We start from the raw sequence: 25,763 nt of genomic DNA on the forward strand, positions 1-25,763 counted from the left end.
AGAAAGTATATAAAGAGACCGTTTACCTTTTGTATAAGAAGGTCACAATCATTATTGTCCTTAAATTTCAAAATAGGTAGTTGTAAGAGTGTCATTGAATAGACACAAAGTTAAAAAAAAAAAAAAAAAATCTCGAACTTTGTGACTAAAAAAAATAGCATGGAGAGTTATTGCCAACGTATCACGTTTCTTCAAGCACAAATACTTTAAAGACTCATCCATTTGGGTGATCAGGAGGAAGAATTGTTCTTAGGTATGGAAGGGCATCCAATTGGGTTTGTCTTATATTCGACATAATGTCAGATGGATTATTGGGAATGGTCGTTAGGTGGATTTTTGGGCAGACCCGTGGCTCTCTAAACAATCTATTTGAGAATCTTATGGATATAATATACATAGAGATATGGGTGTTCTTGCCAAGCCAAAAGTGGCAAAGTATTTGCAAGTCTCTTATCAAGAATGGAGCCTTCCCACTCCTACATCTGACCCTCTCATTCGAGTTTGGAATGAGATTATGACCTTTACACTCCATCTACGTCCCCAGAGAGACTTCTTGGTTTGGATCCATTATGCTAATGGTTTCTTCTCAGTTAAAGATGCATAGGATCATATTCGATGACGGGGCACTCCACAACTGACTTTCAGGGCCATATGGGCTTCGCATTACCATCCTAGAGCATAATGGGTTTTTTGGTTAGCTCTTCATCAGGGACTTCCCACTTCCTCTTTATTGCAACGGAAAGGAATTATCAAGGCACAAATATGTCCCTTATGCCAGTCTAACAATGAAAATATTTGCCACTTATTATTTCATTGTTCTTTCTTGCAAGGTATTTGGAGATCCCTTGCATGGAGGTGTGGCAAACGTTTTCATGGCTCAATCCAATCCATTGCATTTATATTGAGGACTTGAATTTCCTATAGGTTCAAATTCGTGCGGCTCCTTAATGTGTGGCATTCCCCTTTCTTCACCACTATTTGGATGCTTTGGGAGGGCACAATCATTGGGTTTTTCAGGGAGGGGTTTCTATGAGAGAATAACTTGTCAAGAGGATTACTCTGCATGTTACAGAGATGGCGGATGTTAAGGCTTGGACCTTTCACATATCTAAAAAGGTCATGGTAGATAATCTTTGTATCAAATGGTGGCAAGAAAAACAAAATCCTCTATTTCGATTGCATGGTCCCTCCGTCATCTAGGTCATTTCAAACTCAATGTTGATGGAGCTTCTCTCCAAAACCGAGGACGCACAGGAGGGGGTAGGGTCATCAGAGGAGAAGATGGATCCTTTATTGCTGCATTTGCACAACCCCTTAGGCTCGCATCCAAAAATTATGCCGAGTTTCATGCTTTGCAAGCTGGAGTGGATCTCGCCATCGAGTTAGGTTGCTTTCCTCTACAAATTGAAAGTATCTCATCTCTACTTGTCAATTCCATTCGAGATAAATGCAAAACCCCATGGTGTATTCACATTGTTGCTACCAACTGCAGACATAGACTTACGGGACGTGTATAGCACATCGCCCATATCGACCATGAAGCCAATATGGTGGCTGACACTATCGCAAAAAGGGCCACGGTTTTTTTGATGCTACCATTTGGCGCACTAGATCACCTGATTGTATTCCCCTCTCTTTACTTCATGATGTTGTGTAAATGCCCTATTTTAGGGATGTTGGTTTATGACATGTACTCTTTTTCTATTACCATTTAATAAAAAACGGGCAGGGGGCCATCTCCCCACTAACTTACTCCAAAAAAAAAAAAAAAGAAAAGAAAAAAAGGCCACTACGTAAGTACTCAAAAAAAAAAAAAACTAACTCAAACGTTCAAAAAAATATCACCACACAAGTACCATGTCGAAAAACCCATCATTTGTTATGAAGATTTCTTAATTTTACAATTTTCATGTATTTAACAAATTGATAATTAAGAGAAAATAATCAACAAATAATATTATATAGAAGATAATTATAAAAATTTTATTTTAAACAATGTGTTTTATGAATTTTAGATGTTGTTGGGTAATGAGACTTGCTTGATTATCCTTGTTGTGCATGAAAGTCCCTAAAGAGCCACAGACAAATCCAATATCTCACAAAGCCTCTCTATCTTGACAATTCTCTCTCTATATCTAAGCCTTTATTTTCTATTTCGATTTTCTCTGTCTACAAAACAATATAACATGGAGAAAAGAAAAACCCTATGTGATAGCCTCTCATACCCCCTAGCTTTTAGGATTCATAACCTCATTTGAACTCAAGTGATTATCTTTCAAAATAGGACTTCTCCCAAAATAAAGTCCGAGATAATACTAATTTGATTAATAAAACCCTCAACTAATAGGAAACACCCTTACAATTAATAGGCAAACTCAAAGGAAAGGAATCTCATAACTGGGGATTCAAGGCAACACAACAAATCTTTACTTTTGTTTGAGTTCTAAAAGAGATTTTCATCGGCCGTATTCTCCACCGCTTGAACTTATAAGTGGACTCGACTTTGTCAGCACACCCAGAACATTATTTTTAGGAAAAAGTTCACGTAAGGTTGTAGCCTTAAATGTAGAATTACAGATGCACCTAAAAAATCCATCGAAAAAAGTAGTTTTAATGTTGAAAAACCCTCTAATCGATTTTCAAGATTATAACACATTATCTAGACCGTCCATTTTCAAGATTTTCATATGTTTATAGATTTACTTGATTTTAAGCATTTTTGGAGTTTGAAATTTTATAATTAGATATAAAAGTAGATTTTGAGATAATCCTATACATTATTACATCAAAGTTACATGTTATGATAAAATTTGTAAGTGTGCCTTAATTGGATTGTTTAGAGTTACAACCTTGTAGAAACCACACCCTTATTTTTAATACCTATCTTTGGTAATACAATACCGCCCGCCAGCTATTATCTCACAGAGAAAATGATACTTAACACAAATATGCTTTGTGCTTATACGATATACATTTGTCTCTTGGGTAAAAGTCATGTTAATTTTCATTGCATTGATTAGTGAAAAACCATGAATCGTCTAATTTTTTACTGGTAGGTTCAGTAACATCTTCAATGAGCTATATAAAATCTTGACATTCATTTTGTGTCATTTCTTTCTTATTTGTTATTTGCTTGTTGACGATCCTATTTTTCTCTCTCTTTATTTTGTACAAAAATCAATCCATTAGGATTTTGATTTTTCACGCTCAACAATCCCTAGTTGTATTAAGCCACATTACAACAAACCTAATACCCCCAAGCAACCGGCCTACTGTTGGCAAATCATTATCAAGAAACCTAAATACCCAAGAACAATATATACTATAAATTTGAAAAAATGAAAGGAAACAAGATAAAAAAATCGGAAAAACAAACTACAACAACAATACACTGTAAAATATGATCCAAACACCAGCCAATACACAAACATATGTAATTCGCCTTAATTAGGTTACATCCATGTGCAACAAGCAAGGGCACCATTTTATTAATATAGGAGAATAAGAAAATTTAGGTAAATAAATGAGTTACATTAGAATCAATCACACTCCACTGTCCACTCCATCAAACAACTCAGCCTACAATGAAAATGCTCATGAAATTACCCAAGACTAGGACACAATACTTACTCGAGTTTTGCCGGAAACCCCAATCTTAACCTCTCCCAAAACTCTACCTTGCAAGATATCCTTCTCTCTCTACAAAACAAAATGAGCTTTTAAAGTCTCGTTTCAAAGTTTTCTATTGCAGATGGAAGTGCCTTCAAAGCAAGAGAGAAATACCATAGTGCCATGGCTGATTAGGGTGGTTAATGGGCTTAACCACCCTAACTTAAAAAAAAACAAAAAACAAAAAACAAAAAATAAAAAATTTTGTTTGTAATAAGTTTTTAATGTTTATATTATTGAGAAATATTTTTATGTTTCTCTTACAACATAAAAAATATACACTTCATTGGCACTAACCATTTAATCTAGATCCAATGCTTCAAAGTATTTTATTTTTAATTTTTTTCTACTAACTATATGAATATGAAATTTGATACGAGTGCCATCAACTCAATGTGGTACACCTAAATAAAATATTAAAAAAATATTTTTGATAAAATATAAAGACCAAAATACCTTTGAATTTTTCTTGAGAATTTTGGTTATTTTATTTAATTGGGAATAAATTTTTAATATTTTTTATAGGTGCTAGTTCAATTGAGGATTGAACGTCCAAAATTTGGTGTCAAAATGTTTCGTATAAAAAAATTAAAAATGAAATAGTATAGAGGGTGGCATTGTGATTGGGGCCATCTAAACCGTCCATTTAGAATGGATGGTTGGATAGGGGCGAAGTTTTATGATGTAGGGGAAGCATAAAAGCTTTTATTATTTGAAAAAGATTGGAAAGTATTTTGGCCATAAATACTTTCTTTTACATTTTTTTCATCTTTTTTCAATTGTTTTTAAAATACTGATGGCTCTTGGGTAGAAATTAATTTTTCAAAATATATTTTCTCAACTAATTTTTTTTTAATCTCATTTTATTTAAGGGTACGGTTTGTATAGAGCCTAGGCTCTAAACAATCAAATTAGAGCCTACATTAAAAAAATGTCGAAAAATATGGTTTCAATATTGAAAATCTTTGTAATAGTATTAAAATATATTTCATTTTTACTTATAAAGTTTAAAGCTTAAAAAATAGTATAGATCGATAGATCTATGAGAACTTGAAAATCTTGAAAATTGATGGTCAAAAAATGCATTACAAAATAATCTATTTCCACAACGTGAAATCTATTTTTTCCTGATGTCTATGCGTTTTGATGTTGAGATGATCAATTTGAGGATATTTGAAAATCAAAATAACATTTTTTAATAAAATTTTTGAGGTAAGCTCTTATTTGATTGGTTAGAGCCTCTGCTATATATAAACTTTTCCTTTATTTAATTATACTTTAAAAATACTCGGGACAGAGCGTTAAAGAGGCCGCAATTTCAAACCGGTGCGCTCGCTGCTAAGATGAGATGTGTCCTCCTAGTCCTTTCGAGAAGAGTTGTTCGGGACAATTTCGTCATTTCCAAAAAGGAAGCTTTTGCAGGCGGGAGCTCTGCCTATAATGCAAAGCACAAATCTAGGGCTTCAAATGTTCAAAACTTCGTCTTGCTCTTCTTCTTCTCTCTACTCTTTAACTCTTCAGGCACGGTCTTAATCTCTCTCTCTCTAAAAAGTCCATTTTTCAGCACGTTCTCGCTCCGTATGTAAAAGTTTCATTTCCCTCTCTCGTTCTTCTTCTTCTTATTATTATTCTTTCAGGCTTTCCCTGCAAATCAGATCCTCTCTCTCTATCTCTATCTCTGTCACTTCATTTCGCTTTACTTTCATACTGAAATATTTGATGAAGTTGTCTCTCTTTCATTGATTTGACAGTAAGCATGGCGCTTGCCTTCGATGAATATGGAAGGCCCTTCATCATCCTCAAGGAGCAGGAGCAGATGAACAGGCTGAGGGGCCTCGATGCGCAAAAGGCCAACATTTCGGCTGGAAAAGCAGTTGCTCGGATTCTGAGGACTTCTCTTGGGCCTAAGGGCATGGACAAGATGCTCCAGAGCCCTGATGGCGAAGTCACCATCAGTAAGCCCAAATATTGATTTTTCATTCTTTTTTATCATCAAATGTTCTGCGTTCCTTAGATTTGTGGCTTATTTTCACAGTCAATCATCGTCAGTTTCCTTCTCCACTTCAGTTGCTATGTTTTTGATTTGTATTTATGTTTTTCTTAGTCATAATCAGTTAGATATCATCACTTTTGAAGGTTATCTCTTGCATTTTGCATTTGATAATATAAAGTTAAGATTTATGCGTTATGTCGAGTGATTTCTGATCGTTCTTAAAGTATTTTCTTTCCAAATGTTTTTTAGTATGATTAGGATTTTCCCTTTTGTGATCACTGAGTTGTGATTTCTGTCACGGTTTGCCCCTGTATCAATGCTAAGTGAGTTCCGAGCTCCTTTTCTACATGTGCTTAATAAATCTTGCATTGTATGTGATCTGGGTTTTCTCCTACTGTTTTTGTATGCATATGATGGTGCGTGTTTCATTGAATTTTGCTTGCCATAGAGGTTTTCTATTTGGATTTGTCTGCATATTTTACTTGTGGGTTTATAAAAGTTGTTTTGAGATTATGGTATGATACCAGGTGCTTTGGTTTGGCATTTTAAGCAGGATGTCGATGTTTTTGCATTGGCAGTGTTTTGAGAAACTTTTAAGCCTAAAACCTCTATTTTCTTGAGAACTTGAACTTTTATACTGTTTTACAGTGTGATCCAAATTTAGTTCAATTTTGGTTTCCGTGATTGCTAAATTTCATGCCAGATGAAATTTCAATGTCTTGACCATCTGTGTTGTATTGTTGCAGCAAATGATGGGGCTACTATCTTGGAGCAAATGGATGTTGACAATCAAATTGCAAAGCTGATGGTAGAGTTATCACGAAGCCAGGATTATGAGATTGGTGATGGTACCACTGGTGTTGTTGTTATGGCTGGTGCACTTCTCGAGCAGGCAGAGAGACTATTAGAATGTGGTATCCATCCCATTAGAATCGCAGAGGGCTATGAGATGGCTTCCAGAATGGCTGTGGACCATCTTGAGAAAATCTCGAAGACGTTTGAGTTTAGTTTGACGAACATTGAGTCACTGGTTCAGACTTGCATGACCACTTTGTCTTCTAAGATGTGAGTGTACTTCCTCTCAAATTTGTGATTTCTCTCTAAATGAATGTTGTACTTTTCTGCTTTTATTCCCCATAATATTTTCTTTGTTGTCCTAAATAGGTCATTCATCAAAAAGAAATAAAAAAATAAAATATTTGATATGTTGATGGTACCGTAGGAGGTTTGTTTTTTGTTTTGGTTGGCAGTGTTTAAAAACCTGGTTCAGTGGGTGGATTGTCCACCCACCAACTGCGGTTCAAGTCGGCTCGATCAGCGATCTGGCAAAAGTTTTAAACAAATTAAAAAAAATATTATAATAGATAGGATGTAAAGTAGGCATTTTTTACAACAAGCATCACATGGATTCTTGGTTAGATGGTATGGCGCTGTACACGTGGTCTGTGGATCGAACCACTGCATGGGCATATATTTCATTTTTTTAACTCCTTAAAGAACCACCGCATGGGCATATATTTCATTTTTTGAACTCTTTAAAGAAAGGGAACCACCGGATGGGCATATATTCATTTTTTGAACTCCTTAAAGAAAGGGCTGTTATTCTCCTAGGAAAGAGACAAGGCTACACATGAAATACAATGGAGTGCGTTTGAAGGGGCTCAAATGGCCCAATAGCGGTAAATGCTAGCCAAAAAGGCCATTCAAGTAGTTTGAATAACAATGCACATGTTATATTATGCATAGTATAAAATCACTGATTCCACCTAGGAACCGGTATAGTCTCCAACAATACCCTTTCTGGATTGGCTATTTCTGATGCGTACCAGTGATTTAAAAAACTCTGTTGATTGGTATTGACGGTTCGAAGTTCGACATGGCTCTTTTATTGGAATCTACGCTTGAGGACTTTTTAGCAGGCTGGTTTGGCCACTCCACAAACAGGAAAGATAAAATCTACACTACAAAGAGAAGGAACTCGTAATGTCATGTGCATATATAGGCAGGCTTGCTATTTGATTCTACCAATAGAGGACAATCTTCTTTGTGTTCTAGTTTCATCTTTCATGTAAAAGATCATTTTCCTTTTGGCTGTTTTTATTTTATTATGTTCATATTTTTACGTATGATATATGTTATTGTGACTTCAACTCCAAACTCTTTCTTCTAATTGATGATTTTCTCATTTTCTTTTTTTTGAGTAAATTGACTATTGTATTAATAAATTAAGGAAGTACAAAGTATTGGTAGATACAAAAACAGGCGTTCCCCCTTCTAGGGTGCCTAAAACAGAACCCCTAAGGGTTCAGGAAAGCTAAACAACACCAAAAGGCCCGAATAAGACCCCAAAAGGGGTGAGAAACTGAATTTCCTTAGTCATCAAGAGAGGTTGAGGCTAGCACCCTCCTTGGCTAACGCATCTGCATCTGTGTGTCTCCAAGAGATTTGGAGGGAGCTACAAAGATGGACAATCTTAGCAAAAATGGCGTCAAGAGTCCACGGGTTGGGGGAGGATGCAGATGCCTATGAGATAGTGTTTAGAGAGTCACCATCCGCTATTAACTGTGTTCCCCAATTTTGATCGTTGATGATTTTCTCATTTCAAAATCATTGTTTACTGGAAGGGCCGGTTCAACCTGCCAATCCTAGGTCAACCGATGATGAACCGAGTTCAGCTTCGGTTTTGGGTCCTCAAACAGTGCAATCATGTGCTCTTCCAAAAACTTTATCATTATTCTGCTAAAGAACAATGCCCAAACTATTATTAGAACCTCTCTCTCTCTTTCTATTTCTTTCTCTCTCCCTTGACTGCTTTATTCCATAGATTATTGATTTCCTTCTTTTTTTCTTCCTCAATTTTCTTGGAAACCTAGTTGTAGTAAATATAGGCCTCCTTTTGTATGGATGTAAGCCATTGGGCATGAATTGCCTTTTTAACATCCAGTTTGTATGATGGCCAAATCTTGATAGTGAGACCTAATGGATTTCCTCTCCCTTTGTTGTTTCTTTGTTTTTTTTGTGTTGGAGCAAAGGTATCTGAATGATCCCCATGGTATATCTGAGTAAGCAGTAAAGATTGTGCAACCAGTGGGTTAAAAACTGCATATCTGGATCACTCGACGCCATTGTCAGTTTCCTGTTTCTGATAATACCTTCATATTTCTTAATTGAAGTATCGGGTCTGGCCTGAACTTTAAAATATACATCTACTTGCAACCAACCGCATGTTAACTTATTATTGTTCTCTAAGTCTTTTATCTAGAGCCTTGACCTGAACTTCAAGATATACATCTACTTCCAATCAACCACATGTTAACCTTATTGTTTTCTAAGTCGTTTATCTAGAGACTTGCTCCACTGTTGGTTTGTCACGGATCCTTATATAGTAATTTGGACTTCTCTGAAAGAAGAACAGCTAATACAAGCACTTTTGGAGGAAAGGAGCAGAGCTTAATAAGAAACCAAACAATCTTTGCTTGTTTCCCTTGTGTCTCAATATGTTTGGAAATCTACTGGTAGTTCTCTTCCCACACATATTCCTGTCCTGATTTTTGTGAGCGAATAATACTTCATTCAAGAAAAAGAAAGAATGGATAGAAATGTGGCAATTTTAAGTTTTTACCTCATGGATGGAAGCCTCCTATAAGTCAAAGCTATATCATTTTATGTTGCTTGGCTATTAATCTTAAATCCAATCTTCCTGTGGTTTTCTCCCTATTATATGTTTCATACCAACTAGAATGTAGTTGTCGGAAGTCCTAGGCAGTTACTGTATTGTAATTTCAATAGAGACATGACTTTTGGTCATCTTCCCAATCGTCTTGTGTCATTCTTGATCTCATCATTGACTTAAGGGTTGTTTTGGTTATAGCCCAGACAATTTACTAGACCCTATCCCCGATAAGTTTCTCAATAAAGTGAGGGTAAGTGACACTGTAAAGTAAACACATACCTGCTGATCTGGATCGCCCATTAATTATCAAGCTGGATGGTACTGGTGATGTTACATCAAGCATCTGCTTTTTTCGGCAAGTGTAACATGCCATGAGGTAAGATATAATTGTTACGAGGATCTAAACATTGACATCCTAGATGGGATATACTTCAGCTGATAAAGATTCATGTAGTAGCCAGGTTAACTTCGTATCACATTGACTGGGGGTTGACTTGAACATAAGCAAGCAAAAGAGCAAGCTATGAATAGAGCAAGCTATGAATATTCGTGATAATGACTGTAGAGCATTGTTGATGGATGTCTACCTTATCCCTTTTTAAGCCTCAAATTTTCTGAGTTTCATTTTCTTCATTCATTTTGTTGTTTTTCATGTCACACTGCAAAGTGTGCTTTAAATAGTGGTAGTTGGATTGCCCAACATTTAGATCTTTCAAGGACTGACGGTGGGGCATGACTATAAATAAAAATGTATGGTGGGACACTGGCGGTGTGTCTGTGGTGAGTCTGAGGGTTTGAAGACTGCTAATATTCGACATGTGGGAGAAATTGATACTTGGTTGTTTCTATTAGTTCAGGTAGCAGAGAAAATGTATGCTTTGAACATTTGGTTATGTTGCTAAGTTATACTTCATTGCCAGTAGTGGCAATATCTAAAGGGAAAAGTTTATATAGAGCCGAGGCTCTAAACAATCAAATTTGAGCCTACCTCAAAAATTTCATTAGAAGATGTTGTTTCGATGCCCAAATATCTTCAAATTGATCATCTCGACTTCAAGATGCATGGACATGAGAAAAAAGTGAGTTTTGAAAATAGTGTATTTTGTAACGCATTTTTGGACTGTCAATTTTCAAGATATCATAGATATGTCGATCTACACTATTTTTGAAGCTTTGAACTTCATAAATAGATATGAAAATATATTTCAATGCTATCACAAAGATTTCCAATATTGAAACCACATTTCTTGACGCTATTTGGAGGTAGGCTCTAATTTGATTGTTTAGATTCTAGGTTCTATACAAACTGCACCCATATCTAAATATGGTTATATTAATATGTTGAGCAATGTGATAAACTTCTAATGCCTTCTTTGGATATTTTTTTTTGGTTTATTATCATGCTATCAATCTCAACTAGTTGATAAGTTTAAGCTTCAGTTTTTGTGCATGTTGTTTATCATCATGCTTTAAATTTTTGTGCTTCTTGTTTTGGAATTCTGAATCTTTTTTTTTTGGGTGAATTTATGGTTCAGTTTCTACTCTCATTGTACTTAAAAATCTAGGTCATTCTGAATTATGAAATTTGGGCTGTGGTTGCAGTGTTAATCGATGCAAGCGGAGTTTAGCTGAGATTGCTGTTAAAGCAGTGCTTGCTGTAGCAGATTTGGATAGAAAGGATGTCAATTTGGATTTAATTAAAGTTGAGGGAAAAGTGGGCGGAAAGTTAGAGGACACTGAGCTAGTTTATGGTATCACTGTCGACAAGGACATGAGCCATCCACAGATGCCTAAGCGTATTGAAAATGCTAAAATTGCCATTTTGACTTGCCCGTTTGAACCCCCAAAGCCCAAGACAAAGCATAAGGTGGACATTGACACAGTTGAAAAATTCCAGACACTACGCAAACAAGAACAACAGTATTTTGATGACATGGTTCAAAGATGCAAAGTAAGTTGCTCTTACTAGATCCATGAGAGAGCTACTTTCTGTTGCTATATATTTTCCTTTCTTGGTTATTTTGAAGTTGACTTTTTATCTTTACTGACAACATCTAGGGGCGGGAGCCCTTCTTGAAATGTTTTAAGCATATTTGCACTGTATTCTAATAAATTTTCTTTGATTTTATCAAAGTGATGTCGCTCGTATTTGTTGAATTTCAGTTGGAAGTTATCCCATAAATCATGTTACTGCTCCTCACTTGAGGTGTTAGTTTCTCTAGCTTTGGTCATGAACTTCCGAATCCATATGGTCCTAATCAAAATATTGTGTTAGTTTTTATAATATATACTCACTTATATAAAAAATGTTTGAATCCAAAAAAGTTAAGTCCTTAAATTAAATAAGGGATTGTCTACAAAGAGACCATTTATCTTTTATGCATGGGGGGTCACAATCATTCTTGTCCCTTAAATTTCAAAATGGGTGGTTGTAAGAGTGTCACACAAAGTTCCAAAAGAAAAAATTCTTGGACTTCGTGACTCACCCAAGCCATCTAATGACATCTAATGAGTGGGAATGATTGTGACCTCCATGTACAAAAGATAAATGGTCCCTTTGTAGACAATCCTGTTAAATAATTGGTAGGTTGACAACATTTGGTTGCAATATGGCTCGAAGAGGAAAGCGCCCAAAACATTTTGGGTCGTTCCGCCAGCCTCTTTAGCATCTTCAGTTGAACCGGATGTGTTTGACTGCTAATGCTGCGTGTTATCTTCTTCGTACCTTTCTTGTCAGCTAATTGAGGCAAAATCCTTGTGGGAAAGAAATGGTCCAAAGGTTTTAATATGAAATTTAGAGTAGTATGGGGAATTTGTGGTTGTTCTAATTCACCTTAACAAGATAGGAACCAATAGGAAGAATGGCTTGAGGAAGAGGAGAGAAGAGTTGACTGTAAGACAGACGACCGCCACACAAGAGAGCAAGTTTAGTGTTTTCATATCCTCGAAGACCACCACTAATACACAAGCCAAGATGAAACAACATTGGCATCGGTGAACTAGTAAACAAAAATGATGAGTCCCTAATCACTGGAGCGCAGTGTATTAGAAAGCTCTAGGCAGGTCCTAGGTGGGCACCCAGGCGGGTGCCCAAAACTTGGGCGGCCTAGTTGAAACAAAAAAGGACTCTATAGTCTCTAACAGTATAAATATAATTGTATATTGTATAAAATATAAGAATTAGTTATTTAGGGCACATCAAAATTCAAAAGTATAGTACACATTAGCACACACTCCATAAGCATAAGCATAATCATGAGTTGGTCCATATCCAATTAAAACTTCAAATTTACCAACCAAATTACCAAACCAAAGTTACCAAATAGGCAAATACCAAACCAGTGGAACTACAAATCCACTATCCACAATACACAACCAAGATGAAGAAAGCAAAAATGAAAATAATACTTGAAGAGTCAAAATAAATCTCCAATCATTGTTCAAAGTTTAATCATCATTCATCATCAGAAAAAGTAATGTCAGCTGCATTTGTATCATATGCATGGGAGTCGTCACCCTCCTCGACATATTGGTCGTCCTCCTCCGTCTCTTCTGAATCTGCCTGTTTTTCCTCCTCTTCCTCCACCTTCATCCTCTGTGCAGAAGATCTAGTGGCCCTAGGAGGGTCGGCTGATGTCCCTAAAGCATCCATGATCTTGTCCCATGTCAATCCTTCATGCCCCTCGAGCTCATCATCATCAACCAACCACTCCATGGCATTGTCCATATTTTTTGATCTTAGGGGTCTCTCTTATTTCTGTTAGTGAACCTGTCCTTCAAGAATCAATTATACTTGACATAGACTAGGTCATTGAGCCTTTTTGATTCAAACTTGTTCATTTTCTTTGTATGAATCTAACAAAATCAAATGAATCTAATTAATATAAATATTAAATAATTAACATTATTAAATACATAATAATAATACTACAAAACAATCAATGAATCAAAACTAATAACTACTAAATTATTAATACAATTATACAAATTACCCTTAGTCCTTCAAATGTACTCCTATTGCGCTCACAACCGGACGAGGAAGTTGTAAGGTTTAAGATCCGAATGGTCAACTTTTGTAAATTTGGAGAACTACACCCATGTTGGCTCCACCAATTGGCTGCAAAGATATAAAATAAAATCATAAATATATAATAGAATTATAGAAATGAAACTTGATTACTTGAACTTGAGGAACTCAAGAATATTATTACATGGATCAATTTTGGTCCTTTGCCTCATTGCCATTGGACTCTCAAAAGATTTTAATGAGCACTTGTAATTTATCAACTCATCAACACATAATATCCTAAATATCTGGATCAAGGACTAGTACATCTACACACTCATTAAATCTAGTCATAATTGTGCCATTTGTGTGTATATCCTTATCAACATAAAAAAAGCTGGGTTCAAATAATAATCAGCTACATGCAATAGCCGATGTAACTACCTATCGCACTTCTCATCAATAATCTCCTAAACAGACTTATAGCAGTTCTCATCATCATCTAAATTTTGGGCTATCTCTCTCTTGCATTTGTCCATAGCCTCAAATATATGTAGCCCATATAAGCTTTGTCACTATCAACTATGCGGACTTTGACAAGAGGAAAAAATACCATAAAAGCACCCTTCACTCCTCGCCAAAAAGCTTTAGAAAGGATAATATCTCTCACCTTCTTCCCAACCTAATCCTTGTACCACTTGTATGCTTTCCAATCATCCGAGGTAAACATTTGCGGATCTGGCTCAATTGCACTCTCCTTGAATGTATGTTATCTAGGCATAAGTACTAGGTCGCAAATCTCGTAACCCCATGCCTCATTATCTCTTTCTTCGTTGTAAATCTACGCATCATGCTGAGGGTGAGATTATGGCTATAAATAAAATTCGTAACTACTTTACCTTCACTTCACCTGATATCTCGGACCGTCAAGAGCCTCAAGCATGAGGTCTATACAATGTGCTGCACATGGTGTCCAAAAGATTCTAGGATAAGCTATGCACATCAAATTAGCAGCAACAACATTAGGAGCAGCATTGTTTGTGACAACCTGTAAAACAAGATGCTCCCCAACCTCCTTGATTCCCTTATGTAATGGGCATCATGGATATAATCAGATGCATCAATAGAAAAAAAAAACAGCCTTTAAAGGACAATTCACAAGCAAATTCATCGGAGTTCTTCTTTGCGTATCAGTCCAAGCATCAGTCATAATATAAACTCCATACTGAGCCCATGCATCCTTCTTAACTTCTACAACATCCTTCGTAGCATTCACCGTTTTTTTCAAAAGAGGCGTTGAAAGCTCATATGGGGTTGGGGGTTTCATCCCAGGCCTGAATTGGCAATTACCTCTTCTAAGGCATAAAAGCTGCTTAGACGAGCGGTATTGAAAGGCATGCTCACCTCATAAAATTATATAGCAATATTAAAAGCAACACTCTATCTCTCTCTTCCTTCTTCATTCTATTTTCAATGGTGGCTTACTTCTTTGTTTCTCTACTGCAACCTCAGAGTCAGACCGGGGCAAAAAACTATCCATAGGGCCTCTAACTCGAGGCTTCTTACTCTTAGAACAAGAAGCCATTACAACTTCCTTTCCCTTCCCCCTAATAATGGATTATTCTACATCTCGACATCCCTCCCTATCCTCATCACTAGCATCATCATCATAACTGACTCGAACCCCATACCTAATATCTGCTATGGAGGCAAAATTTTCATCTTTCTTCATTTTTACCTTATTCAAAAAATTGGTTATTCCTCTTTAAGAGCATCAGAAGTCTTTTTACATGGGGTTCCCTGATACCGACAATATGTTTCTTGAATCGGTTTATACCCCCTCTTGAATCTTTTTCACAAAACTTGCGTCTTATGCAATTTTTATCATTAGGATATGGGTTGTAGCCATATGTCCAACCGGGATCACCACTCTATTAGATAGATATTGAAGGAGACATCTTAAAATAATACAACTTATACAAGCAATAAAAAAAATCACTTATTTTGATAGCTCGCTCTCCAAACTTCCACCTCAAAGATGCTCCTAAGGACTCAAAATCTTCTAAAAAACTCTCCAATAGATTTATAAAACATCAAAAGTAATATCAATGGTGATGTTTGATCAATTTCTCATAACTTTGAGAAACCCCTCGATTCTAAAGAAATCACCAAAAATCAGTTTCTTGGGGTTTTTCTCTCTAAAAAATGATCTCTAATATGTTTTAGGTTACAAATAAACCTAAAAACAACAATTTGGCCTCTTGGTATAAAAAAAAACAAAAAATGCCCCTACCGAAAGTGTTTTCAGCCTCTGAGAGAGGCGCAGTCCCTGGGCGGCCTCTCAAGTCTGGGCGGTGGGCGGCCGCCTAGGCGGTTTCTTGGGTGCCTAGGCGGGCGCCCAGGGATTTCTGCCTTTTTCTGGCGCCTAGGAGGCCCGCCCTGGCACTAGGCAGTCCGCTTTTGAAACACTGCCGGAGAGAACGAGCTTGACGGTGTCTACTCTGGAGCTCTGCTGAGTTCTTCTCCAAGGTGGAAGATGAATGCAATTTTGATAGCAAAGTTGGGGTCCAAGTGGTAAGGGAAAGAGGTTTCATTCTCCTGGTAAGATTTTGTCCAGGCACCGCAAAACTCCATGGGCTGGAGGAATTGGTCACAAGAGTATGGAAAACAAGGACCTAGTAATGTACAAAAAATTACGGAGGGTTATCTGTTTATCTTCAGTTCAGAAATGGAAGCTAAGTGAGTACTCGCATCCTGCCATTGGAGATAAGGAGGGATACTGGCTTTGCTTCCATGGATGTCTCAGTCGAGCCTTTCTGTAATGGCAGAAGGTCATAGTGGAACAAAAGAAAAAACTACTATGTCCTGCACCAAAGAGGAGGAAGAAATCGCCCCATGAAGGGAAGAAACTCTAGCAGAGAATGGAGGATGCATTTCGCTGCTTACCAAAAAAACAAATGAAGAATCTGGCGGAGAGACTAGTACCATATCAGACCTGGTGACGTGTTCCAAACTGCGAAGGAAGAAGGCGAGATGATGTGGCTGCCACGGAGAAGAGAAGACTGATGTGCTGTTCTAACAGATTGTGGGGGGTAAGAGGGCACCAGGTCAGCGGGGAAATACCTCTGAAAGAAAAGGCAAATTTTGTAATAATCTTTCAAGTCTGCAGGCTGCATCAAACTCAAATTCAAACTTGTCCTCCAATGGAAATTTAATCTTGATTTCAAATTCCAATTGTTTACATGAGCAAGACACACAGTCAGCTTGGTAGCTGTCGGGTCCATAAGGTGGAGGTCCCTTGTCAATGCTGATCCACCAACACATGGAATGGTGTATGGCGAGCGAGGGATTGGGACAAATTGCAGGAGTGCATGTTGACCCAAAGTAACAGTGGAGATTTCGAAGGACAAAAGGGACAGTAAGGATGCGGACCCTTCATTTGATGAATCCAATGCGAACAATTTTCCTGAATTGACGGCGGGAGTGTATCTCTTTGATGTTGAGGCCTGAGCGTGGCTATTCAGCCCCAGAAAACCTTGATTCTCGCTGGAAGAGCATTAATTATTGAAGGGGACTTTACCACAATAATAACCTGGGCAAGTGGTAGAGAACCTTGCCTTTGTTAGCTCCAAAATTTGTTTGATGCAATTTTTGATCTTCTTAGTGACATGAGATGGACTGTGTTTAGCTGTATTTGGAGGGAGTCCAAATGAGTTTGAAACTCCCTTCCACAGGGAGGGAACTCCTAAACCCTAATGATAACAACTTTTGTGGCCTAACTTCTTAGACATGTGTAGAGTTTTTATATACTAGCTGAGTCTTTTATTGTATAAACTTGTTTCTGTACATTAGAAATATGCATGTACACACCTTTTTGAATCAGTGAAATACTGTTAAAATTTTAAGAAATTAATTGTTGGTAATTTTAACAATATATACTGTCAACATGAAGAGTTTTATCTTCTTAGAATAAGGTCCTGTTTGGTTCCATCACTAAAAGCATTTAATTCTAGTTTTTTAACACTAGTGGGAATTTTTGTGCACTGCATTTGTTTACGTCCATTTCCAACACTGCTCGTTGGAAAAAAGAACTGCAAATAAGCCTTCTAATCTGTTTAACCTCACAACAAAAAAAGCTTGTTTTGCTTTCAGTCACTCTTACTGCTAGTCCTAATGCACCTGTTTGGTAAATCCAAACATGCCCTAATGCGTCTTGGTCATGGAATTTTGTTGTATTATGGTTAGTGCATTGTTGTTTATTGTTGAAATGGAGGAATGGTATGTTCTTATATCTTATGTTTCAATATTGTACAGGATGTAGGTGCGACCTTGGTTATTTGTCAATGGGGTTTTGATGATGAAGCTAACCATCTGTTAATGAATCGGGGATTGCCTGCAGTTCGATGGGTTGGAGGTGTGGAGTTAGAGTTGATTGCAATTGCTACAGGTATGCATCAAACCTAGACCATTTCCTATAGATACATGCATTATAAAGTTATCAGCATCACAAACATGATCCATTTATTGTGGTTTGGCCATCTACTAGGGGGAAGGATTGTGCCAAGATTTCAAGAGTTGACTCCTGAAAAGCTAGGGAAGGTAAATTGATGCCAACAGGTTTTCCATGTTTGAGATTATTAAAATGTGACACTTTATAATGGAAATTATTTTATTTTATTTTAAAATAATTTATAAGGTTTACCTTTTTATGAAATCATTATCTTGTTTAGAATGCAATAGCCCCCAATGACTCCAAAAATCTAGTAGTAGCATTTCTTTCTTGTAAAAATTCAGCGATTGCTGGTGTATTGGAGTGTAGAGAATAAGACATGAGGGTCAGATTTTATGGCAGTTTACTTTTTCAAGACCATTGTTACAGAACTCAGCCAAGTGGCCTATGTAAAACTTGGATTACATTTTTTTTTTAAAATCCAAAAATAGTAAAAAAAAAGGAATTGTTGTGTAAATTTTATGTATAATTTGGATGTTTCTGTTGTTATTTTTTTGCCATAATCCCTACTTTTGTATTTCCCTTTTTTTTATTCTCTTTTTTTTTTTTTATGTTGAATGTGCCCAACTATACATCAATTCTTTGTAAATCCATTTTTTTATGCACTTTTAAGCTTATTTGGACCTTTTAAGGTTTCTTTTGGTTTTATGCAACTTTTACTACCTTTATTTTGTTCTTCTCTATTTTTAAAATTTTTAAGGGCATTTGGCCCTATTCCTGTACTTGGGCTAGTCCGAGTAACTCGCTTTGGGCCAGGGCCAAGCAGCAGGCCCGAGGCAAGTTTCTAAACATTGTTCAAGACTAATGGTATCATGCTGTTATTTACTGAATATTAATACTATGCTAAGTATGTCTGAATGTTTTCAGGCGGGTATAGTTAGAGAAAAATCATTTGGAACAACCAAAGACCGCATGCTGTATATAGAGCAATGTGCAAATTCAAGGGCAGTAACTATATTCATTCGTGGCGGTGAGTTGCATTTAAGTCATGAACTTTTTCTTGGGAGGGATAATTGTTGCTTCTAGATGTTGCTGGAGGGATAGTTGTTGCTTTTAGATGTTGCTGATGCTATCTTTACATTTTAATGCTACTACTGCTGTTTCTGTGATGTGTGGAACATGCCAAGATTTTTAGCAGTGATGGATCCCTGAACGTGGGTTTTCTTCTTTAAATCTGCAGCTGTAATTTTAATTTGTATGCCAGAAAACAGTGAAACATTTCCTTAAAAAAAAGTAGTCAGAAAGATTGTTCTTTGTTTGTCAGTGAAAGGGAAAGATACCTATACAAAATAAACAATGAAAAGTTATCACTTGTTGTCGGCTGTATAGACAATCTTGACCATGTTGTGTTGCTTTTAAGGTTTTTGGTGTCCAAATTCTACTCTTTTAGAGACCAAGTGGAATGATTTGTGTTGGAATCGTCTAGTTTATAATCACGCTTTATCTTGATCCAAGGAATGTGGAACTTAACTGGTTATGTTGTACTTGTCTCATTTCATTTCAGGCGTTTAAAATGTTTATTTGTTTATTTTGATTTCTTAATACGAATTAACTAAGCGAGAATATCAATTACATGGAAGTCGAATAAAGCTAATGTGGTATAAAATCCTGTAAACCCAACCTGTTTTAGTTACATCTGTTTTACCCTATCTATCTGCCGCTTCCAATGTGTAATCTGGTTTGCATTCCTGTCACCTTTCTTACTGGAAAAAATGGTTCATATTCCTCTTTTCCACCTCGGAGGGCACAATTTAGCTATATTAGATCCATGATTTTAAGGCTCTGATGATGATGATGATGAGATCCATGACTTTAAGAGCAGTATCTTATTCTTGTAGGCTGGAAAGTAGATTCTGAACACCATAAGGGGCCTTTCTCTAAACTTGTCTGGAGCACTTCTCTTCATGGTTCTCATGAAAAACTTCCAAGAGGATTCCTTGTCCTGAATAACCTAATTATTTCTCTTCCTCCAATGGACCGCCTGATGGCCTTTTCTATTAATTCTTCCATTGGATTCCCACTAATCATTATATGAGACACATGAGACACATACTTGTACTTTGAGATTCTTTACCAACGCAGGGAAGTAGACCTCCTGATGTTCATTCTTGTGCCATCCTTGAATACAGAAAACCCATTCTCTCAGAGCTACTACCGTCCCTGATAATATGTTGGTACTTACTTTTTGGAAGATGTCATCATGATCTCTGTTAGCCACCATCTTGCAATAGCTACCGTCACATACCTCATTGCTTGTACATATCTACAAAATATTGCCTTCTCCAATCTCTCATCATCATTCATCTACAACTGCTATTTGGGACATGAAGCCCCATTGTTTTCTTGACGGTGTGCCTTAAACCACCATATTAATTTGGCCTTTGACTGAGGTAAGGAAAAGTATTGAGATAAAGAATCGTGTTCCATAGGATCATGAGCCAATATTGTACATATTGATGGTTTCAAAATTTCTTTCCCAAAATATGATGTGGAGCTTTGCTTTAACATCTCTGGGTCATTCATTTGTCAGTTGAGATTTTTTTTTTTAAATTGATTGCAGGATGAGTCAATTTTTTTTTTTGAAAAATCTAAGCTCCTAAAAATTCAACCAGCTTGGTGTTTGTCCTAAGTGTCATAAAAGATCTCTTTGGAGCTTCTGTAGCATCCTGTTAGTCGGTAAGGATGGTGTTAAGGTTGATTCATCATGCATAGCTTTGTCAAAGTCATTTTACTGGCAAAGGGAGGAGCTTCCCATTTTAATTTCTCTGCTCGTACAATAATTCATTCTGATAGATGCTTCCCAGGAGTGCCAATATGCAGGAGCTCTAAATAAATTGATCTTAAGCATGACGGCACCGCTATCCTGCTTGCCACCTTTTCCAATGTCCAATTCTACTTGATTATAAAGCCTTTTTAACGTAGAATGAAAATTGCATTTAGAGTATATTCATGACCAGCTGGGACTTCAAACCTTCTGGTTGCCTGTTTCAGACATTTTATGCGTGCCAATATGGTTGGTGATATTTTCCATTATGTCTAACAAGCCATTTGTAAGTTGTATGAGTGATTTTGAGAAATTTATTCCTTCCTTTTTGACTGGTTGTTCATTGGTGAGGGAGAAGGAACGGGAAAGATTATGACATTAAATACTATCATGAAAAAATATTGATCTCACATTTTCAACTAGGTACTGGTTTTTCATGGGGTGGAGGGGATGGGTGGGTGATGTGCCTCTTTTTCCTAGTTGATATGCAAGTATATTTCATTGTTTCTCCAGGTGTATATCCAAATATCCAAATATCAACTATGTCTGGTCTCTGATTTGATGTTTTTTGATGGTTCAGGCAATAAAATGATGATCGAGGAGACAAAACGTAGTCTCCATGATGCCCTTTGTGTTGCAAGGAATTTGATCCGCAATAATTCAATTGTCTATGGTGGTGGATCAGCGGAAATCTCTTGCTCCATTGCTGTGGAAGCAGCTGCTGATAGAATTCCTGGAGTAGAGCAGGTATGTGAAAAGACTTGTTGATGTTTGTTTTCTGTGAATAGTAAAACAAAAAATATAAATGGATAAGGCGGCACATCTAGTTGAACCAATACTTGTTGGTTTTCTCCATCCCCGTTAACCACTACCAAAATTTTCCACCTAAAGGAAAAGAATAAGGCGATGCGAAAACTACAGTAGAAATACGCCTGAGCTGAATCTCTTTTTTCTTACCTTGTGCTCCCAGTATGCGATTAGGGCTTTCGCGGATGCTTTGGACTCAATCCCAATGGCTTTGGCAGAGAACAGTGGCCTCCAACCCATTGAAACTCTAACTGCTGTGAAGTCTCAACAAGTCAAGGTATGACCCTATTGACAAAGTGTTTCCTCTATGTGAGCCTTATGTTTGGGTGCTCGTGCACACATGGTTCATGGGTGCTGTTTTATTTGTAGGTGCCTTACCTGTTTGATTGGTTTTGGTTGAAAACGGTAATTAATTCTCCCATCTCTTTTGAAATTTCACAAAAATATTGTGAAGTTCAATGGAAATTCCTTTTTTAGGAAAGTTGATCAGAATACACCTATCAAGTATTTAAGATTTTAACCATTTCCAACTATTCAAACTCTACCACGGCCGGTCCCTAGACGGTCATGCTAGTGGTACCAATCCTGTAGAAAGGAGGAAGGTTGGGTTAGGTGGTCAGCCAATGTAAAACTTCGCCACATCTTTTCATGAATCTTGAGCCCATTTTCAGTATTCCAGCTCATGATCAAATGCATTTTGGTGGGGATTTTTGAAATTAAATTAGAAGAAGTAGGTGGAATGTTAAATACTTCCTTGGGAAATTAATAGAAAAATCCCTTTTTATTTTTGAAATTTTAAAATAGTCCCATATATTTTATAAGGAAAATGACCTAGACTCCCTTGCGAAACTCTCGTCCCAAATAAATCTTTGGGTCCTTGAAAGGCCTAATGGTCCAAGTCACATAGGACGTTTAACCCCCGCTCTACTTTTTCCTCTTGGCCAAATTGCAAAATTTGCTCTTTTCTTTTTATTAACCATCCCATCGTCCCAACTCTAAGAAAGCTCTCTCTCTGGCCCCCATCCCATCGTCCCAACCCTAAGAAAGCTCTCTCTCTTGCCCCATGAACCCTTCTGTCCTGCTCAACTTGTTCTCACTCTCCTCCTTTGCTCTGTGAGGTGGAATCTCTTCTCCCCCCTGCCTCTTTCTCTTTTCTTCTGAAAAACCCCCCTATCTTGCCCCCCACTGAACATGGATTTCTAGCCAAGATAACTAACGGATTGGTGTCTGAGTGGCCAGAAATCTTTGGTTTTCACCAGAAAACTCTCTCTGCTTCCCCCATTTGGTCAAAGCTGCCTCTAGAGTCAGCGACCTTATGTTTTTAGGTCTTTGCTTAATGACTTTGGGAGTTATCAACAAATTCAGGGGAATTGACTTGTTTGGGCAAAATTTTTGGAGTTTCTAATGTGGTATTATGTTCACTGGTTTTTGTGTCGACAATAAGAGAGAGGCAACTGGGACCTTGAATGATTCCATATCAATGTCATTTTGTCACTTTGAAGGACAAACATTCTGGGCATTTGACTGTAAATCTTTGCGAAGACGATGCCACTTGCTCAAATGTGGTGAATTTGGACTGTGGATTTGTATTTCTCAACTTGAGTTACAGTGCAGAGCTTCCATGGGCTGGGGGTGGCCTTGAATTATTGGCCTTAGTCTCCACAGCTACTTTATCAAAATTTCTGCCATTGAAGGAACAAAGACGTTGAAATTTAGACGAGAAGTTGGAGGTTGTTCTAGATTTGGTTTAAGTGGAAGACTCTAAAAGGGCAAAGAAAATGACTAAAAGGGCATGGATAGATGTATTAAGAAAAGATATGGTGACTTTCAATCTTACTGAGGGTATGACCTTTGCTAGAGAAGAATGGGGGGACCTGATTCATGTAGCCGACCCCAAATCATTGGGATATTTGCTTAGATGATGATGATGATGATGAAGTTGGAGGTTGTTCTCGATTGGAGACTAGGGGTTTCAAACCCAGAAAGAGAGACTGAGAGGATGTAGTTTATCCCAAAGAGGTTGTAACTTTCACTGCCTTATTTCTTGTTGTCAAAGGTACACAAGTAACCCATAGCCATAGAGGGAAGAAAAGCATTTATCTAGTGCATTAGTGGATGATTAGGAATGTCTCGAACCGTAAAATAATCACCAGAAACCTTTGGTTTTCATCAAAAAACTCTCCTTTGTTTTGTGTTTGTTGGGTGAGTAAAAGAGTTTTTTCAGGGTTGGGATGATTGGGGCAATGGTAAAGAAGAAAGAGGAAGAAGAAAGGCTAAATTCCTTGATTTCAATGGGGAAGAGAAGTAAGAAGGGGTCAAACATCCCTGTATTCATGATTTGAGTTTATCGTTGGGCTTTTCATGTGGTAGTGGGGGTTTTATCTGGGACTACAGTTAGCCATAGGGGCGTTTGATCTTTATCCCAACTTTTTATTTTATACTTAAGTCATGGTGAATATTCTATTTTAATTCTTTTGTTTTTTATAGATCTGATTAAGCTCAAATTTTTGGGCATCCACATTTATTGCCCTGGGCACTTGTTAAACATATAAAAAAATATAATTAAGTAACCCAAATTCCCCTGTAAATTTCAAAACTTTAGTGGTATTTTGGTTATTTTATATATGTTAAAATATTTATTGGTAATTTTACAAACATGAGATGGTGATATGTTTCAACTCCCCAAATTTAAGCTCAATACAATAGTCACTTTAAAAAAGCAAGGCTTGATAAAAAAAATCAAAATTTATAGGGCTATGTTTAAAATTTGATAACACAATGGGATTTTTGGTATGTTTCCCTAGTTCCTTTCTTAGATAGGTGTGTCTTGATAAATTTCCCTTTGTTAGAATAGTCAGCCTTGGCCTTTCTTATTTTCTTACATTTTTCTTGACATTTGTTTAAACGAATTTAAACTTTTAAGAGGATGATTCTCTAATTTTGGGTGTAATCCTAATTTGGTTAAAATTTTCTCCTAGGAAATTATATTGTTATTTTAGAACACTTGACAAAAAATAAAAAAAAGACTGCTGTAAGAGCTTACGAATGTTAGATTGGTCATGACTGAAGAAATTGATAAAATATTGTGCAGGAGGGTAACCCACATTATGGGATAGATTGCAATGATATTGGAACAAACGACATGCTTCAGCAAGATGTGTTTGAGACTCTGATTGGAAAGCAGCAGCAAATATTGCTTGCTACACAGGTTGTGAAAATGATACTCAAAATTGATGATGTCATCTCCCCTGCCGACTACTGATTATTGGGCATGAATTTTGGTTTTGAAATTGTGGTCAAATTCAAGTCGCTGCTCTGTGATTGAGTGGTTTCTCCTGCTCATTGACTTTTAACTGAGTTATATTATGCATTAGGTTTGAGTTAATGAGTGGATAGTTAAGTCTTACTGAAGTTCCATTTATCTGGCATTGATTTCTTCGGCTACGATTAGTGAAGCATGGAGCATGCATGAATCCGTTTTGTAATGAAGTTATGCATATTAGAGCGATGTGATGTTTTACGACTGTTATATCTAAAAACTTGCATATAAAATTGTAGAATTTCGAGAAAGGCAAAGTAATAGGGCTTAAAAGTGCTCTATTTTGAAATCCATCTTAAAATGCGATCTGGACCATTCATTGCAATGTGCCTTAAATCGGGAGCTCCAATCCATTTTTCTTGAGCAGAAGTGAATTCACAGGAGTTTAGAATGGTTTCTAGGTCTCCAGTCCATTGAAAATATGGATTTCAAGAGGGGGAGAAAGGGGCGGGGCCTGGTATCTAGGGGTGGTGGACCTGGACTCGGATTTGGGCTTGGACCTGAACATACCCGAAATCGCTGGACCCAGACCTGGATCTGAAAATATATGGGACCTTGATCCGACTTGCTGGGTCCAATTGTTGGACCCATACCTGAACCCAGGTTGGGCCTACACATTGGGTCCCAGGTTGGGTCTGTGTCCATTGCCAACCCTGTTGGTCTTGTTGGGAACATGGTGAACATCAATATTTATATATATAATTGGAATGTTGGGAGAAAAGTGAGGCATCTTATGCAAATAATCGCCATTAAATTTTGGGATTTATGTATGTTTCTGAATGTTAGGTGGGGGATACCTCAAGTAACCTATTTGCCATAGATTGTCGGCGTGAGATATGTATCAGGGGAAGGTGCCTTTGTTTTGTTGTGTGTGATGTATGGTGGTTGAAACTCATCTATGGAGCCTTTGAGAAGGATTCTAACAAGCAAAGGTATCAGCATTATGCATGGTGGTTATGGTCGAAAAGTATTTCTTAACAGGAAACTGATTAAGAGGATAAACTCCAGAATTTAGAAGGTAA

General features: G+C 37.0%; 1 protein-coding gene across 4 annotated transcripts; it reads left to right on the forward strand.

Moving 5' to 3' along the window:
• The first annotated feature begins 5,134 nt into the window (after positions 1–5,134).
• Positions 5,135–24,807, forward strand: LOC18441979 (T-complex protein 1 subunit epsilon). Of its 4 annotated transcripts, none has more exons than XM_020672084.2 (10): positions 5,135–5,251; positions 5,421–5,624; positions 6,409–6,727; positions 10,938–11,286; positions 17,656–17,788; positions 17,888–17,940; positions 18,719–18,821; positions 21,196–21,362; positions 21,586–21,699; positions 24,514–24,807. In XM_020672084.2, exons 2-10 carry the CDS (start codon positions 5,426–5,428, stop codon positions 24,682–24,684), a joined length of 1,608 nt encoding a protein of 535 aa, XP_020527743.1. In that variant the 5' UTR covers positions 5,135–5,251; positions 5,421–5,425; the 3' UTR covers positions 24,685–24,807. The 4 variants fall into 4 exon arrangements, with proteins under 4 accessions (XP_020527743.1, XP_088724902.1, XP_006852265.2 ...); XM_088868776.1 differs by having other exon boundaries at positions 5,135–5,247; positions 5,410–5,624; XM_006852203.4 differs by having other exon boundaries at positions 5,135–5,247.
• Positions 24,808–25,763: the final 956 nt, after the last annotated feature.

Source organism: Amborella trichopoda, chromosome 6, assembly GCF_054954075.1.
Source record: "Amborella trichopoda isolate Santa Cruz 75 chromosome 6, AtrichopodaSantaCruz75HAP2 v2.0, whole genome shotgun sequence".
Classification (NCBI taxonomy): domain Eukaryota; kingdom Viridiplantae; phylum Streptophyta; class Magnoliopsida; order Amborellales; family Amborellaceae; genus Amborella; species Amborella trichopoda.

Coding starts and splice junctions, on each gene's coding strand:
- LOC18441979 (XM_020672084.2), top strand. CDS start 5,426: ATGGCGCTTGCCTTCGATGAATATGGAAGGCCCTTCATCATCCTCAAG. Junction 6,728..10,937: donor ACCACTTTGTCTTCTAAGAT/GTGAGTGTACTT, acceptor CTGTGGTTGCAG/TGTTAATCGATGCAAGCGGA. Junction 21,363..21,585: donor GAATTCCTGGAGTAGAGCAG/GTATGTGAAAAG, acceptor TTGTGCTCCCAG/TATGCGATTAGGGCTTTCGC.